The sequence below is a fragment of the Odocoileus virginianus genome, chromosome 2 (assembly GCF_023699985.2).
Source record: "Odocoileus virginianus isolate 20LAN1187 ecotype Illinois chromosome 2, Ovbor_1.2, whole genome shotgun sequence".
Lineage (NCBI taxonomy): Eukaryota > Metazoa > Chordata > Mammalia > Artiodactyla > Cervidae > Odocoileus > Odocoileus virginianus.
Window position 1 is genome coordinate 52475387 of NC_069675.1, and position 16928 is coordinate 52492314.

The 16928-nt window shown below is 44.2% G+C and overlaps 2 protein-coding genes and 1 pseudogene across 13 annotated transcripts in view; 1 reads left to right on the plus strand and 2 right to left on the minus strand.

Annotated features, from left to right (window-relative positions):
- Positions 1–16928, minus strand: part of CTNNA2 (catenin alpha 2) — a 1320632-nt gene that overhangs the window by 380764 nt on the left and 922940 nt on the right. The window contains exon 1 of one of the 10 annotated variants that reach the window (XM_070479830.1): positions 11817–11856. The exons of the other annotated variants lie outside the window; for them this stretch is intronic. The gene's annotated coding sequence lies outside the window, so the exon portion shown is untranslated. Of the gene's footprint in view, positions 1–11816; positions 11857–16928 lie in introns of those variants that run through there. 10 annotated transcript variants of the gene reach the window in all.
- On the minus strand, positions 7763–7880 carry LOC139031684 (small nucleolar RNA SNORA72; annotated as a pseudogene).
- LRRTM1 (leucine rich repeat transmembrane neuronal 1) lies at positions 12294–15286 on the plus strand. Of its 3 annotated transcripts, none has more exons than XM_020907217.2 (2): positions 12294–13005; positions 13286–15286. In XM_020907217.2, exon 2 carries the CDS (start codon positions 13345–13347, stop codon positions 14908–14910), a length of 1566 nt encoding a protein of 521 aa, XP_020762876.1. In that variant the 5' UTR covers positions 12294–13005; positions 13286–13344; the 3' UTR covers positions 14911–15286. The 3 variants fall into 3 exon arrangements, with proteins under 3 accessions (XP_020762876.1, XP_020762874.1, XP_020762875.1); XM_020907215.2 differs by having other exon boundaries at positions 12295–13001; XM_020907216.2 differs by lacking the exon at positions 12294–13005 and adding an exon at positions 13052–13161.

The following is a 16928-nucleotide window of genomic DNA, read 5'->3' on the forward strand; positions in this document are numbered from 1 at the left end:
GTGGCCACAGGACTGGAAAAGGTCCGTTTTCATTTCAATCCCAAAGAAAGGCAATGCTAAAGAATGCTCAAACTATCGCACAATTGCACTCATCTCACATGCTCACAAAGTAATGCTCAAAATTCTCCAATCCAGGCTTCAACAATACGTGAACCGTGAATTTTCAGATGTTCAAGCTGGTTTTAGAAAAGGCAGAGAACCAGAGATCAAATTGCCAACATCCACAGGATCATCAAAAAAGCAAGAGAGTTCCAGAAAAACATCTATTTCTGCTTTATTGACTATTCCAAAGCCCTTGACTGTGTGGATCACAATAAACTGTGGAAAATTCTGAAAGAGATGGGAATACCAGACCACCTGACCTGCCTCTTGAGAAACCTGTATGCAGGTCAGGAAGCAATAGTTAGAACTGGACATGGAACAACAGACTGGTTCCAAATCAAGAAAAGAGTACGTCAAGGCTGTATATTGTCACCCTGCTTATTTAACTTGTATGCAGAGTACATCATGAGAAATGCTGGGCTGGATGAAGCACAAGCTGGAATCGATATTGCTGGGAGAAACATCAATAACCTCAGATATGCAGATGACACCACCCTTATGGCAGAAAGTGAAGAAGAACTAAAGAACCTCTTGATGAAAGTGAAAGAGGAGAGTGAAAAAGATGGCTTAAAGCTCAACATTCAGAAAACTAAGATCATGGCATACGGTCCCATCACTTCATGGCAAATAGATGGGGAAACATTGGAAACAGTGTCAGACTTTATTTTGGGGGGCTCCAAAATCACTGCAGATGGTGATTGCAGCCATGAAATTAAAAGATGCTTAGTCCTTGGAAGGACAGTTATGACCAACCTAGACAACATATTAAAAAGCAGAGACATTACTTTGCCAACAAAGGTCCATCTAATCAAGACTATGCTTTTTCCAGTAGTCATGTATGGAGGTGAGAGTTGGACTATAAAGAAAGCTGAGTGCACAATTGATGCTTTTGAACTGTGGTGTTGGAGAAGACTCTAGAGAGTCCCTTGGACTGCAAGGAGGTCCAACCAGTCCATCATAAAGGAGATCAGTCCTGGGTGTTCATTGGAAGGACTGATGTTGAAGCTGAAACTCCAATACTTTGGCCACCTGATGCGAAGAGCTGATTCATTTGAAAAGACCCTGATGCAAAAAAAAAAAAAAAAAAAAAGAAAAGACCCTGATGCTGTGAAAGATTGAGAGCAGGAGGAGAAGGGGGCGACAGAGGATGAGATGGTTGGATGGCATCACCTACTCAATGGACATGAGTTTGGATAGGCTCTGGGAGTTGGTGATGGACAGGGTGGCCTGGCGTGTTGCAGTTCATGGGGCTGCAAAGAGTTGGACATGACTGAGCGACTGAACTGAACTGAACTGATTTAAGGAGCGATAAGAGTTTAAGTTAGAGGTGCAGACACTATTCCTGCTTATGACTTTTTCCTTCCTGTCATCCTTCTTTTATAATTTTGTTCTCATATAATAGAAATGAATATAAGTAGTTACTGCAATAGAATTTGAATTATATCTATTATTATATTTTTATTTCTATCTATTTATTTTAATTATATCTATTATTTGTATCTTTTATTTTACTATGTTGAATCCTTCTGTTTGGAAACTAGTTACTTGCTCAGGTCCTGCAGCTTATAAATGGCAGAACACTTCTCAGCCTAGAGTCAAACATTTTAAAAGTTCCTTTTAGTAAGTTATTCAATGTCTCAGATTCTTCTGCTAAAACACAAATACAGAATTACATTCTGAAGGACTTGATCTCTAGCCGTCACCTTATTTCATGTTTGAGAAGGTAATACAAGGTCCATTTACAGAGAAATGACCTTAAGCTGATATAAGTTGCCAATGGCAAACTCTCTTGGGCGAAGGACTCAAAGTCAGCCAGACCTTGACCCAGAGTTCGTAGACAGCACTGATTGTGCACTTCCTTGGTGACTCAGATGGCAAAGAATCTGCTTGCAATTCAGGAGACCCGGGTTTGATCTCTGGTTTGGGAAGATACCCTGGAGAAGGGAATGGCAACCCTCTCCAGCATTCTTGTCTGGAGAATGTCACCGAGAGAGGAGCCTGGTGGACTGCAGCACATGGGATGGCAAAGAGTTGGACATGACTGAGCAACTAACATGATGTCACACTAAAATTGTCACTTTGCAGATTTACACATTTTTGGGTAGCCTCTCCCAATATTGGTGGTCCTTGACCATTTGGGCTCTTCTCAAAACCTGTCAGTCTCTTCCACATTTTTTCTTTTTCACAGCCAAGTGAGTTACTTATTACTCACAGCCTCAGGGCCATGCCCACTATTAGAAGTCATTCACTGTGGACTTGAGCAGTGCTCCTTACTTTGTTCCTCCTACTGAAGTGTTCTCCACCTCTTCTGCTCCCCCCTATTCTTCCATGTTGAGAATCATCACTTTAAAAGAAGCTTTACAAACTAGTATTGCATAAGCTGAATAAGGTCTACAATATCACCTGTGTATAGAATGGAATTCTTAAAAATTAGAATTTGAAAGCCTTTAATCAAACCATGCACTTGCCGATAGCACAGGCCATATACTCCCCATCCACATTACCTCACCAGTCTGCAAAGACTTCTGATTGTGCATTATGCGTCTGTAGCCACTCAGTCGTGTCTGACTCTTTGTAATGCTTTGGACTAGCCTGCCAGGTTCCTCTGTCCCTGGGATTCTTCAGGCAAGAATACTGGAGTGGGATGCCATTTTCCTTCTCCAGGGATCGAAACTGCATCTTCTGTGTCTCTTGAATTCTTTACTCCCTGAGCCATAGAGGAAGCTGATTGTGCATCAGCTGCAATCTAGTCTTTCTCACTGAGGATTTGTGTCTACTACCACCACAGTAACTACCAAGCATGTTTCAGGGATTCCCTGGATCCTTATGTCCAGATGTAACCTCTGTTAACATCTTTAATTGCTTACTCTTATTTATTTACCTATTTTTTTATTGAGCCATGCCTTGTAGCTTGTAGGATCTTAGTTCCCCAACTAGGGATTGAACCCAAGCCCTGGACAGTGAGAGTTCAGAGTCCTAATCATTGGACCCCCAGGGAATTCCCTTTAACTACTTACTCTTAGCTCTAAACATTGGAGTTTTCACTCACATCTTACTCTTCCTTGCCTTCCATCTATCCTTAATCAATCCATTCATTTGAAGTCATCTTTGTTTCTTAGAGAAATCACCATGTAAAGGATGGATTGCAGTACAAAACCATGTTTGTGCTTGTCCTGTCCTGTCCATCTCTCATGTAATATAGTCAGCCTAATATGATATCTCAGTGGGGCAGATATGGGAGCCTCCCAATTCCTCTCCTTGCTTTCAGTATCCTTTTTCCTGCTCTTCATGTTCAAGACAATCATCAGGATTTTATTCCTTGGACCCACATTTTAGAAATCATAATCCTGATGGAAAGTCTTCTCAATCTGGCTCTAACCCTCCAGTCTCATCTCTCCCCACTTCCCTCCCTTTCATCCTGTGCTCCAGACCCTGTAAACATATCAGAAGCACCCTATAGCATTTTCACAGACTTTGCCTACTGGCTGGAGTAGCTTTCCTTCCCTCTGGTCAACCCTCCTCCTTTTCTCCCAGCTCCTCTGTCCTTGCTCAGTTAGGTACAGAAATCTCTCCAACCACAGTTCCTGTTTATATCTCTGTCACAGCATGAATCACATTGCTTTGTTACCATCACCTCCACTCCAGATTCAAGAATACCCAAGGCAGGGACCACATTTTGTCTAACTTTATCTCAACAACTAAACCTCCATTTGACTTAAACTAAGAAAAACAAATAAGAACAGCAGCATACATTGATACTAAATTATTAAAAAGGCATTCTCAAGGTGCCTGTGAAAGATTAAGAAGTGGTTCCAGAGAATGGGAGATGGCTGAATAAAGACACAAATGCATTCAACTGGCTAATTTACCACAGAAAGCTCACTGTTCATGGCTGGTGAGGGATTTCCCACACAAATTAGATGTATGAAGTGTAGCTACATATAAATGGCACTAATCTGTATGACTTCAAAAGCTTGGACCTTCTTGGGTTAACAATGTGTGCCTATATGTCAATGTAATATAAAGGTTTTTATATTTAACTCAGATTCCCCAGGCTATTGATTAAGCAAGAATTCAAGCCAGTTAATAAACACACTTCAGCAAGAATCTCCAAAAAGTCAGCACTGTGCCAGATTGCACTAAGAGGAAAGGGGGTACATTTATCAGTGCAATGTGGAAAGTCCTATGCTCTTTATATATGGCTTCTCATAACTGATAGTCTTCCACATCTACAGGGGTAGATATTAGAGAATTGTAAACGCTGCAAGGACAAAATTAGCAACATCTGGAAAATTCTACAAAACAAGATAATCAAATGTTAAGATGTATCACAGACAGAATTTACTACTGAATTAAACTGGTTCCATTATTTGTGGTGAGGAGAGGAGGTGAGACTTGTTAATATCAAGCAGAAGAACTGTAGGTGTCCAGTTATCCCCATAAGTCCTTGGGGCCTGAGAGAAAAGAGAGTTTTACACCAGCATCTTGTTACAGCATTTGAAATCCAAACTTTTAGAATCACTTCTTGGTGTGGTAAGTGCCCAGTTAATGTCAAATACACCTGTCAGTTTACAATTAAATAAATGTTTCCAAATCTGTTCTGGCACATTGGTTTGATGTCATGCGACCCCAGGGACTGTAGCCTGCCAGGCTCCTCTGTCCATGGGGATTCTCCAGGCAAGAATACTGGAGAGGGTTGCCATGCCCTCCTCCAGGGCACCTTCTCAACCCAGGAATAGAACCCAGGTCTTCCGCATTGCAGGCAGATTCTTTATCATCTGAGCCACCAGGGAAGCCCAAGAATACTGGAGTGGGTAGCCCATCCATTCTCCAGGGGATCTTCCCAACCCAGGAATTGAACCAGGGTCTCCTGCATTGCAGGCGGATTCTTCACCAGCTGAGCTACCAGAGGAGCCCAGGTTTGATGTTATAGGATGTCCCTATAAGTGGGTGAAGCCATGAAAAACCAGATTTTGCATGATTGAGATAATGTTTGTGAATCATAAACAACAGTGCAGAGTCTCATTCATTTCACAAATGTATTTAAACACTCTAACTTCCACAGAGCATTGTAAGTAACAATGCATTGAACTATTTTCAGACATGAACACTTCTGTGGAAATAATCTGGCTGGCTAGTCACTTAATAGGATGTGGGAATGAAACTCTCAGAAGCTTCCAAAAGGAACAGTGAAGACCCCAAAACCCAAGGCTCCCTCTGCCTGTGCATAAAGGAGGGAGGGAATAGGAATAGGAAGAAAGGATGGTTCCAAGTAACCAAGAACAGATTCCAACAGGGATCTCAGTGGGCACCCCAGCCAGATGAAGGAAAGGGAAACAAAGAGGCTTCTATTTGTGGTGGAATGTGTGTGTGTGTGTGTGTGTGTGTGTGTGTGTGTGTGTGTGTGTAGTATACCAAGGAAAAGAATAAACTGGCAAAAGAGATATTAAGAGGTATTGAGATAGAAATACGTACAACCTTTCAGGAGGACAATCTGACCTTAGGTATTGAAAGACTTTTTTTAAAGCCCTCACCCTCTGAACCCAATCTTGAGGGCTTTACTCTTGTGACTTAATAACCCCTGGCAGGCCCCACCTCCATATAACACTACATTGGGGATTAGGTTTCAATGCATGAATTTGGGGGAATATAAACCATCAGTCTATTGTAGTGTATGTATGAGGATGTTCATCCCAGTCAATTTATAATGGCTAAAAACCAGATGCAACCTAACTGGTAAAAAAGAAGAGATGGATAAATTTATTAGAATGGTTTGCAGTTATTGAAGATGATCCTATCAATTTGTATTTGGCTATGGGAAAATGTCAACAATGAAAAAATCAGTTACAAAGTAGTATGTATTGGCATAATGTTATTGTATTTTTAGAAAATATAAATACATATCAAATAGACCAATTCCAGAAGAATATGTCCTTAACACTTGACAGTTTACCTCCAGGTGGTTAAATTTTAGGTGATAATCATCATTTAAATTTTTTTTTGTCTTTTTTCCCTTTCTTCATTTTTCTATAATAAAAAAGTCAAACTTAAACATCCATGGGAAATACATACAGACTGACAGTGATAAGAAAGATGAGGTGTAATATAAGCCAGGGGATGCATAAAACACATACAAGGGCTCTATACTTACTGCCACAGGTATGTGTGTGTGTGTGCTCAGTCTTATCTGACTCCTTGCAACCTCATGGACTGTAGCTCACCAGTCTCCTCTGTCCATGGAATTTTGCAAGCAAGAAGACTGGAGTAGGTTGCCATCTCCTACTCCAAAGGATCTTCCCAACCCAGGGATCAAACCTGCATCTCTTGCACTGGCAGGCAAATTCTTTACCACTGTGGCATCTGGGAAGCAACCAACCTTTATTAAGAGCCCTACTAAGTGCCAAGTACTGAGATAGACACAGACTTTGAATTCTGTGTTTGGAATTTAATAGGACAGAACAAGATTCAGAAGATGCAAGGTTTTTAATCTGAATTCTACCACCAATCTTGGGCAATCGCTTAACATTTCTGACCCTTCATTTCCTCAATTATAAAACTAGACATTAATGATATCTGGGTTACTTTTTCAGGTTAGAATGTGAATACTTCTAATAGAATGCTCTAATAGAATGCTTTTCAAAATTTAATTTTAACCTGGAGTTAATGGTAAAATGCAGATTTGACTCAACAGATTTAGAAAGAAACCTAAGCTTCTGCCTTTCTAACATGCTGTAAGACTGCTAGTCCTAGGCTTACACTTTTGAGTTGCAAAACTCTAATATACATGATCTCATTGAATTTTCCCCAAGAATCCTTTAAGATAGCCATCCTTGGTCCTATTTCACTGATAATAGAGTGACCTGTGTAGGATCATACTCAGAGAGAATGGGAAAGCAGAAGTCTTTTTATTCCTAAGCTCCAAGATGTTTAATGTCGCATTCAGTTCTAAACTACTATAATTAGAAATGACTGCCACACTCATATAAAGTGAACAGCACCAGCAGCAGAATTGATAAAGGTAAGCTGTTAACAGAGTTCGGAAGAATGAGAGATCTCTTTACATGGGAATCAATAAAGAAGGCATACAGGAAATTTAACATCAACCTTGAAGGGTGGTGAGGATGAAGGTAAGCAAAGATGAAGAGAGTATATACAGCAGTTAAGTGTAATATGGCATGATCAGAGCATATGACAATGCAGAGGGAGCTTGCAGAGTGGGGCCTGGGATAGCAGAACAGGCCTCAGGAACTAGCCCATGTATTTATTACAAGAGTCAAAGATAACTCAAAGGTGTTCAGTCTTCGAGACTAGCAAGTGAAAGTGAACGTGAAGTCACTCAGTCATGTCCAACTCTTTGCGACCCTATAGACTGTAGCCTACCAGGCTCCTCCGTCCATGGAATTTTCCAGGCAAGAGTACTGGGGTGGGTTGCCATTTCCTTCAAAACTAGAAGAATACAGCAAACAAAAAAATTCAGCATAGCATTGAAAGCCCTTTTTTAAAAAATATAATTCATTTAATGGCAACTGGTAATCATCAAATTAGCAATGGTCACCTTCAAAACTTATTACACAAGCTATGCTATCATTTCTCAAGGTTGACCACATACCTGAAGTCACAGACATTTCCCACCTAAGATGCATCATTTAAATCAGACTTAATTTATCACCAGTATTTGTAAAACCACACCTAGCTAAAGAACTAGGTCTGGAGACCAATATGTGGTCTTAATACAGGGAAGGTTTGGAAGCCCTTTACCAACTTCCTTCCTCTCCCAACACTTCCTCTGTCCCATGTCCCTCTTTTTCCCTCTGAGAACTAGGGAATCAACCCACTCATCAAGATGTAAGGCTTTCAGCTCCCTATCGTAGGTATGCTTTCATGATGTCACCCCTCAGGTCTGCGAGTCTACATCTTGAGTCTTTACTCCATAAACTTTACTTTTTCAGTGAAGCTTTTTAGCATTGGCCCCATCTTACCTGTCAGCTCTTCTCATTTATGTGTTCTGGGGACATTTGCTCTCAAGCACTGGGCAATAAATAAATATTATCAGCAAAGTCCCTCAGTGTCTGCTTCTTTCTCCTACCTAAAGTTCCAGGAGGAAAGCACTGAGTCATTGCATTTCCTTGGTTTACTCCCATGATTTAACATCTTGCATTGAGCATAGTAAGTACTGCCTTAGCGCTATCCATATTACTACCTTGTTCTAAGAGGAGGATAAAGTTTGATAAGAAAAATGACCTTTTCTAAAAAAATATGCTCCTTATAAGTAGATCTCCTGAGAGAAGCCTTAAGTCCTTACCCTTTGGCTCCACATACATTTTCCAAAGCATGTTGTAAAAGGCCAGTTGTATGAGGCCTGCCCATAGGAACAACAGACTTAATTTTCTCCTTTTGAAATTGTGACTCCCACCCTCCTTCCCTACCTCTAAATGTTTCCTTTTAAAGAAAAGCCATGGCTCACTGCTACTGAAAATTAAAGATAATCACATAAAGATCAAGGTCCAGGCTGGTGCAAACACTGAAAGAACATTAAAATCACGACTTGAATTTCTCTTGTCCTGAGCTCCGCCAAGGACTCCTAATGGAAGGCCAGTCTTCAGAATGCATGCTTATATCAGACTTTTATCACCTGTACCTCTTGGTTCACAAACTATTTTGACTCAGACAAATTGGAGGTGGCCTTCAGTTGAGATGAAATGGGAGAGGTACAACATATTCATAGATACAACATATTCAGTCCTGAATATTCACTGGAAGGACTGATGCTGAAGCTGAATCTCCAATTACTTTGGCCACCTGATGCAAAGAGCCAACTCACTGGAAAAGACCTGATGCTGAGGAAGATTGAAGGCGGGAGAAGGGGGCGTTCTGAGATGGTTGGATGGCATCACTGACGTGATGGACATGAGTTTGAGTAGGCTCCAGGAGTTGGTGATAAATAGGGAAACCTGGCGTGCTGCAGTCCATGGGGTCACAAAGAGTCGGACACAACTGAGCGACTGAACTGAACTGATATATATATATATCAGTATATATATATACTGTATATATATATATATATGTATATATATATATATATATATATATACAGTAATCTGTGTGTGACCACTCCCCACCCCATCACTACATCAAGTACCAAGAAAAAGCAGAGTTTATTATGCAAAGTTAAATGTATAAGGTTTAGAAGAAGAGGAATGAATTACCTCTCCTTCCTCCAAGCTATACTTCTGGCCTCCCCAGCTGCATCAAACTCGCTCTTCCACCTCCTCTTAGTTCCAGATTATGTTTTGGCAATCAGACTCACACTTCAACCACCTCAGAGTTTCTTCTCATTTTCAGAAGCCTCAATTTCAAGATTCTTGTCCTTTCTTACCCCACTCCCCAATCACATGTTGGCCTGATGGCTTGAGGTGGTTTTCTTGATGCTCAACTAGGAAGATATGCTTAATCTTTTCCCCTGTACAAACATGGAAGTTATCAAGGGTATTTTAAAGGGTAAAAAGTATCATCAACATCCAAGACTCAAGAAGACATCTACCAACAGAAAGCTGTGCTTAGCCTGGAAGAAGAGATTGATCACGTATACACACAACTGTCACATTATAACCTAGCACATTAGATGTTTTCACAAGAGAGGTACAGAGATATGAGAGCTCAAACAAGAGGAACAAGAGAACTTTAGGCAAACTCTTTCCTTTTCTTACTTTTTAATTGTGTTGGACCCTAAAAGGCATGAAATTAAAACTGGTGAAAACCAGCCACATCAACTTGCCGTGGTGACTCAAAAGTTGTCGTTTCTCAACTCAACTTTGCTGAAACACTTGATTCATGTTGTTCTTATTTAACCTAATTTGCATTGATTTAATCAGGGCTGGTATGCTTTAAATACATAATAAATTGGGATTCTGCAACTCAGATGACTTAGAATAGCTAAATTTCAATAAAGCTCATTTCAATCTGTTAATGTATACGGTTCTGCCAAGGGGTTTAAAACCGTAGAAAAGATGCAAACTTGCCACATTAGAAGTGGGAAAGGTTTAAGATACCATCCAGATGAAATGATTTGCGGGATAATAATGTGAAAAGCAATATATATATGTACATACATATATTTTAATTACAGCCGAGACACATCTTCTACGTTTTAAGTAGCGTACTTAAAAGAAAACTCACATATAAATGCAGTGAATTTAATTTTATTCTCCTTCCTTCTTGCCAACACTCAACTCTTTTCTGCCTCTCTATACCAGCTCTACAAATCAAGTGACATCCAAAGTGGGACCTCTTCTTGCCCATTTGGCAGGCTCTATCATCACTTTGCCAAGCTGCCTACATTAGGAGAATTTTCTTCCTTGCAGCCATGGGGATTGGGTAGCTTGTACTCAACAATACTTGCTGAATGGTTGGCCAATGTTTACCCTTGCCCGCCCCAGCCTCCCAACCCTTTATAGTTTATGGCTCAATCAGCCGGCTTGCTGTCAGGAATAATTGTCTTGGCAAGAGGTGAAAACACTTGATGGTGAAATTGTTTGTCTGTTAAAGTGTTCTGCAGCACCTTGAAGGTGCCAGGACAAAACCCGCAGGTGCTCAGCACGGAGTTGAGAAAGAGGCAAGAGTGACAGCGAGATGTCATCAAGAATGAGATGGGAAGACCATCACTTTGATGTGGGAGAGGAGGGAAAAAAAACTATCTGTGCCAGTAAGAAGCTGTGAGACCTTGAATAATCACCCAGTGAGTCTTTGCCTGGGTTTTGTTATGTACAAAATTAAGGGGGTTGATTTTCAAATGTCTCTTTTAGCTCCTAAGACAGCATGTGATGTCTAGGACATTCAGATTTGTTTTCCTTCCAATTAAATGATACATCTCAGAGATGACTGACCAGGGCAGAGCTCAGAGGAATACAAAAATGGAATGATTCATGCCCTTGTTCGTATGACTTTTCCTGAAAAGTACCACCAGTTTTTGGTGACTTTGACTCTACTGGTTGGTGTCTTCAGCTTGGGTGTTAAGGCCCAGCCAAGTTACCTGTCCAAAGCAAGTCCAGTTCATTCTTATCAAATGTGAGTACAACTACAGATGATGCCCACTTATTTTCAGTACCTAACAGTCACACATGATAGACATTCAAAGTGAGGAGATGGGAATTCACATTTGATTCTCCCTATCACCATTCTGGGCATCTTAGTCAAGAAGGTAGGCTTATCCACTCACTTCCAGCAGGGCTTCTCTGTCATCCTTAAAAACAAACAAACAAAAAAAAATCGACCAACAGGTTGCTGACCATAGCAATGCAGACCCTCTCCAAACAAGCTGAGACAAGATAGAGCTCATCATAAGCTGAAGGAGCCCATCCATAGATGATTGTTAATGGAAATAATCAGGCAAGAACGTCTCTTCACACTCAGAAGGCACAATTTAGTAAGTGTCAAAGCTTAAGTAGAGGTGTGTATGGAAGTGGGTTTAAACGACCCCTTCTCTGCTCATTCTCTGGCATATTCCCCTGGAGTGGAGTGTACTGCAGGGCTCTGTAATCACCCTGAGCAGCACGTCAGGGTCAGCCCTCCCGGTGTCAGGCAGTAAAATCTTTCTTTAATCCACCCGGGACCTCACAGACATCTATGGAGACTGGTGAAGCTCCGGAGAGATCTTTGGCAAGAAAGACTCTCTGTACACAGATACACATACATTTCAGCCACTCTGGGTCTCCTACCTTTGGACTGGGATGGCTTCCCAAATCGACCGAGTTTGAAAAGCATTCCCCCGCCCTCCCACCCCATCCACCACCCTCCCACCCCATCCACCACCCAAAAGGAAAAGGGCTGGCTGACTGCAGAACTCCAGTGCCCGCAAGGAAAAAAAAAAAAAAAAAAAAAAATCTCAGCCAAGTCCCCACAATCATTGCCTTCCTCTAGCTTCTCTCAAGTTGCTTTTCTAAAGCAAGGGACCAAATGTTGATTTCTCTACGGATTCCTACGTACCTCTTACACGTAGACAGCTTTAAAGCGGGAGGGGGGGGGGTATTCCTCAAAGGGAAAGGAGAGGGGGAGCAGAACAGAGTATTTCAGTCTCCCACTTGGAAATATCTCAGTGGTTGATGATGCTTTCCCATACCTCCATCCCCCTCTTTTTTTTTTTTTTTTTTTTGAAATATGGACCAAAAAGCTGAAAGTGTTTTCCTTTTCATCAAAGAACATATATTACTTTAGTGGTTCGGGAAAATGTTGGTTTTCTGCCCACCCCTTTTCAATCTGCCCATGTCTGAGGTGCTCCGGGAAGACGCACAATCGTGAGCAGCTTACGACACTCAGTGAGCAGTAGGTGCCGGTGCAAGCTCGCGCCGCACACTGCCTGGCGGAGGGAAGGAGCCGGGGCGCCGCTCCCTGCTCCCCGCGCCGCCGCCCGCACCTCCCCGCCGCCCGCAAAGGATGAGCGAGCCCGCTCTCCGCAGCCGCCCCGGGCTCGAATGGCAGGCGGTCTCCGCGCAGGAAAAGGTGGCGCCGGTCAGGGGTCCTTTCCAATGACGGACATTAACCAGACTGTCAAATCCTGGGGAGTCGCGAGCCCCGAGTTTGGAGTTGGTTTTTTTTTTTTTTTTTTCCCCCACAACGTCACAGTCCGAACTGCAGAGGGAAAGGACAGCGGCAGGAAGGCGAAACCCCGGCTCCCCGCACGTAGTTGGGAAACTTGCAGGTCCTAGAAGTCGCCTCCCCGCCTCGCCGGCCGCCCTTGCAGCCCGGAGCCGAGCAGCAAAGTGAGACATTGTGCGCCTGCCAGATCCGCCGGCCGCGGACCGGGGCTGCCTCGGAAACACAGAGGGGTCTTCTCTCGCCCTGCATATAATTAGCCTGCACACAAAGGGAGCAGCTGAATGGAGGTTGTCACTCTCTGGAAAAGGGTGGGTAAGACACTTTTTAATTAAATTTTTTCCCGAAGATTTTTTTTTTTTCCTCCCTTTTCTTTGCTGCAGCATCTAACATGGACCAAATCACCATCTCTTTGATCTTTTTCCGTGGCTGTGAACTTTCTATGCTGCCCAGCTTTCTGCATGCTTAGAGGTGAACGTGTGGCTTTGGGGAGTGGGGGGGGGGGTCCTGCTTTATTTCAATATATTTATTTGATTGTTGCCCTTTTCTCCCCCCTCCCCCGCTCCCCCCTCCCTCGGAATAAAATATGATGTAGATTTCTGACCGAGCGCTTCCAATGGACATTCTCCAGCCTCTCTGGAAAGATTCTCGCTAATGGATTTCCTGCTGCTCGGGCTCTGTCTACACTGGCTGCTGAGGAGGCCCTCGGGGGTGGTCTTGTGTTTGCTGGGGGCCTGCTTTCAGATGCTGCCCGCCGCCCCCAGCGGGTGCCCGCAGCTGTGCCGGTGCGAGGGGCGGCTGCTGTACTGCGAGGCGCTCAACCTCACCGAGGCGCCCCACAACCTGTCCGGCCTGCTGGGCTTGTCCCTGCGCTACAACGGCCTCTCGGAGCTGCGCGCCGGCCAGTTCACGGGGCTGATGCAACTCACGTGGCTCTATCTGGACCACAATCACATCTGCTCGGTGCAGGGGGACGCCTTTCAGAAGCTGCGCCGAGTTAAGGAACTCACCCTGAGTTCCAACCAGATCACCCAGCTGGCCAACACCACCTTCCGGCCCATGCCCAACCTGCGCAGCGTGGACCTGTCCTACAACAGGCTGCAGGCGCTGGCGCCCGACCTCTTCCACGGGCTGCGGAAGCTCACCACGCTGCACATGCGGGCCAACGCCATCCAGTTCGTGCCCGTGCGCATCTTCCAGGACTGCCGCAGCCTCAAGTTTCTCGACATCGGATACAATCAGCTCAAGAGTCTGGCGCGCAACTCTTTCGCCGGCTTGTTCAAGCTCACCGAGCTGCACCTGGAGCACAACGATTTGGTCAAGGTGAACTTCGCCCACTTCCCGCGCCTCATCTCCCTGCACTCGCTCTGCCTGAGGAGGAACAAGGTGGCCATTGTGGTCAGCTCGCTGGACTGGGTGTGGAACCTGGAGAAAATGGACCTGTCGGGCAACGAGATCGAGTACATGGAGCCCCACGTGTTCGAGACCGTGCCGCACCTCCAGTCCCTGCAGCTGGACTCCAACCGCCTCACCTACGTCGAGCCCCGGATCCTCAGCTCCTGGAAGTCGCTGACCAGCATCACCCTGGCCGGGAACCTCTGGGACTGTGGGCGCAACGTGTGCGCTCTGGCCTCCTGGCTCAACAACTTCCAGGGGCGCTACGATGGCAACTTGCAGTGCGCCAGCCCCGAGTACGCGCAGGGCGAGGACGTCCTGGACGCCGTGTACGCGTTCCACCTGTGTGAGGAGGGAGCCGAGCCCACCAGCGGCCACCTGCTCTCGGCCGTCACCAACCGCAGCGACCTGGGGTCCCCCGCCGGCCCGGCCACCACACTCGCTGACGACAGGGAGGGGCAGCCCGACAGCACGCCCGAGCCTGTCACCGTGGCTCTCCCCGGCGAACACGCCGAGAATGCCGTGCAGATCCACAAGGTGGTCACCGGCACCATGGCCCTCATCTTCTCCTTCCTCATCGTGGTCTTGGTGCTCTATGTCTCCTGGAAGTGTTTCCCAGCCAGCCTCAGGCAGCTCAGACAGTGCTTTGTCACGCAGCGCAGGAAGCAAAAGCAGAAACAGACCATGCATCAGATGGCTGCCATGTCTGCCCAGGAATACTACGTTGATTACAAACCGAACCACATTGAGGGAGCCCTGGTCATCATCAACGAGTATGGCTCGTGTACCTGCCACCAGCAGCCCGCGAGAGAATGCGAGGTGTGATTGCCCTAGAGACTCTCAACCCGTGCGCTACCAAATACGCCTGGACAACCGGGGCGGGCCGGCGAGTGCCAGGCTGGGGTCTGTGCTCTGATACGCTCCTTGACTGAAACTGTAAGGGGATCACTCCCAGAGACTTGACATTTTAGCTTTATTGTGTCTTTAAAAAAAAAAAAAATGAGATCAAACACAACAAAACCCCACCCCACAACCTTCAGGACAGTCTATCTTAAATTTCATATGAAAACTCCTTCCTCCCTTTGAAGATCTGTCCATATTCAGGAATCTGAGAGTGTAAAAAGGTACCAATCATTGATTTTTTTTTTTTTTTGTAAACTTAAAATGTTTAAAATAAAATAGCATTTACAGTTTTTACAGACTGGTGTAACCTAAATGAATTGTTACCTGTGTTAAGAGAGAAGTAACAGTTACAATTTCCTACCTGTCTGTGTGTGTGTGGGTGGGTGTGTGCATGGGTGTGTGTGTAGGGGTGATCTAGTGGCCAGAGGGAAAATCCAGAAATTCAAGAGCAAAGTAGCCAGGCTCATTTTGAGACATTAAGAAGGACAAACAGCTTATCAGGTGGATGTACCCCGCATGATTAAGGACTGAAAAAAGTCAGACCCTCTATATTATGCTTGGGGGAGCGCAGTGTAATTTAGCCACTTTAAAGCAAGTGAAAGGTGAACTGAGGACTGAGCATCCTTGATCAGCCTTGAAGGCAGAGATCATTGCAAATGCTTTTTAAAAGGCAATGCCAGACAGTTTATCCTATGAACAAGAAATGTTTTTGCACTTAATACAAAGCATTTTTCAAATCAATTCAAAACCTCACCCCCAAATGCCTCTGTTCTTCTATGCCTTTGATTCACCAGACTTGGTAGCATTTGCGCCCCTTTTCCATACTCTTCGGAGTGAAAGACCCTCAGCTCCTGCTCTCTTGTGGGTTGACTCAGGGAAATAAGGCAGAATCCAAACGCTTGGTGATGAGAGCTGTGCTTCCTGGAGCATATTGCTAAGACTGCAGCAGGCTGAGGCTCTCCCGAGGACAACACACTCCTAGCTGCTGTGGGGAACAGTGGGGAACAGTCTACCTCGAGCTGAATGCCTACCTGGGTGCTGCCTGAAGCAGGAGACTTTAGAGGCAGGCTCATGTGGAAGTGATGGGGGTGGGGTAGAATGGGAAAGATGAGCTTTTGAGCCTATCTTCCGATATTACTGAGATGGGAATAATTTGTTAACCCAGTATGGAAAAGCTGCCTCTCCTCCGATTACCCTGTTGTGTAATGCTGGCTTTCCCTGTGATGTTTTAGGTTTTTTCTGTGTTGGGGTTAATGACTGCCCCTCGCCAACCTTCATAGGTTTCTAGGTCCATACAGATGTAGACTGTTAATTGAACTAAACTTAAAAGTGGTACCAGGCGGTGGGTGCAGGGAAGGAAAAGGGGAGGAGGTGTGGTGGATGGGAGGGGTCTTCCACTAGCTAGCAATTTAAGTAAATGCATGATTGAAATAAACTGTCACGAGTGAAAACTGGTGAACTAATATTGTCTGGAGTCTAAAAGTCTTCCTCAAACTCAGGTACTTAACCTCTCTGAATGATCCTTCAGACAGGCATCTTTCTATTTTTCCTTTTCTTTTGAGAGAGAGAGAAGTCAGAATAGCAGGAAGAGGGATGGGGGGAGAAAAGATACATCACCTTCTCCCAAAATGCAAATACTTCCAGTCACCCATCTAAAGAGGCAAAGTCAGCTGTTTGAAATGCAGAATGGCATCACCAGGAGGTTTACTTAAGTTGAGGATTGAAGGTAGATTTCTCTTCTACCTATGGAGAAATCACTGTGCCTAAGAATGCTGCTTCTAAGAGACTAAGAAGCTCTTTCAAGAGAAATATTTTGCAAATGTCTCTAAGATGTTAAGCCTTGGTAGATAGCTTCTTACATATATATATATATATATATATATATATATATATATATATACATACACACACACATGCACACACATACCATAAGCTCATTC

Excerpts from the sequence above, each read along its gene's own strand:
- LRRTM1 (XM_020907217.2), top strand. The coding sequence starts at position 13,345 with ATGGATTTCCTGCTGCTCGGGCTCTGTCTACACTGGCTGCTGAGGAGG.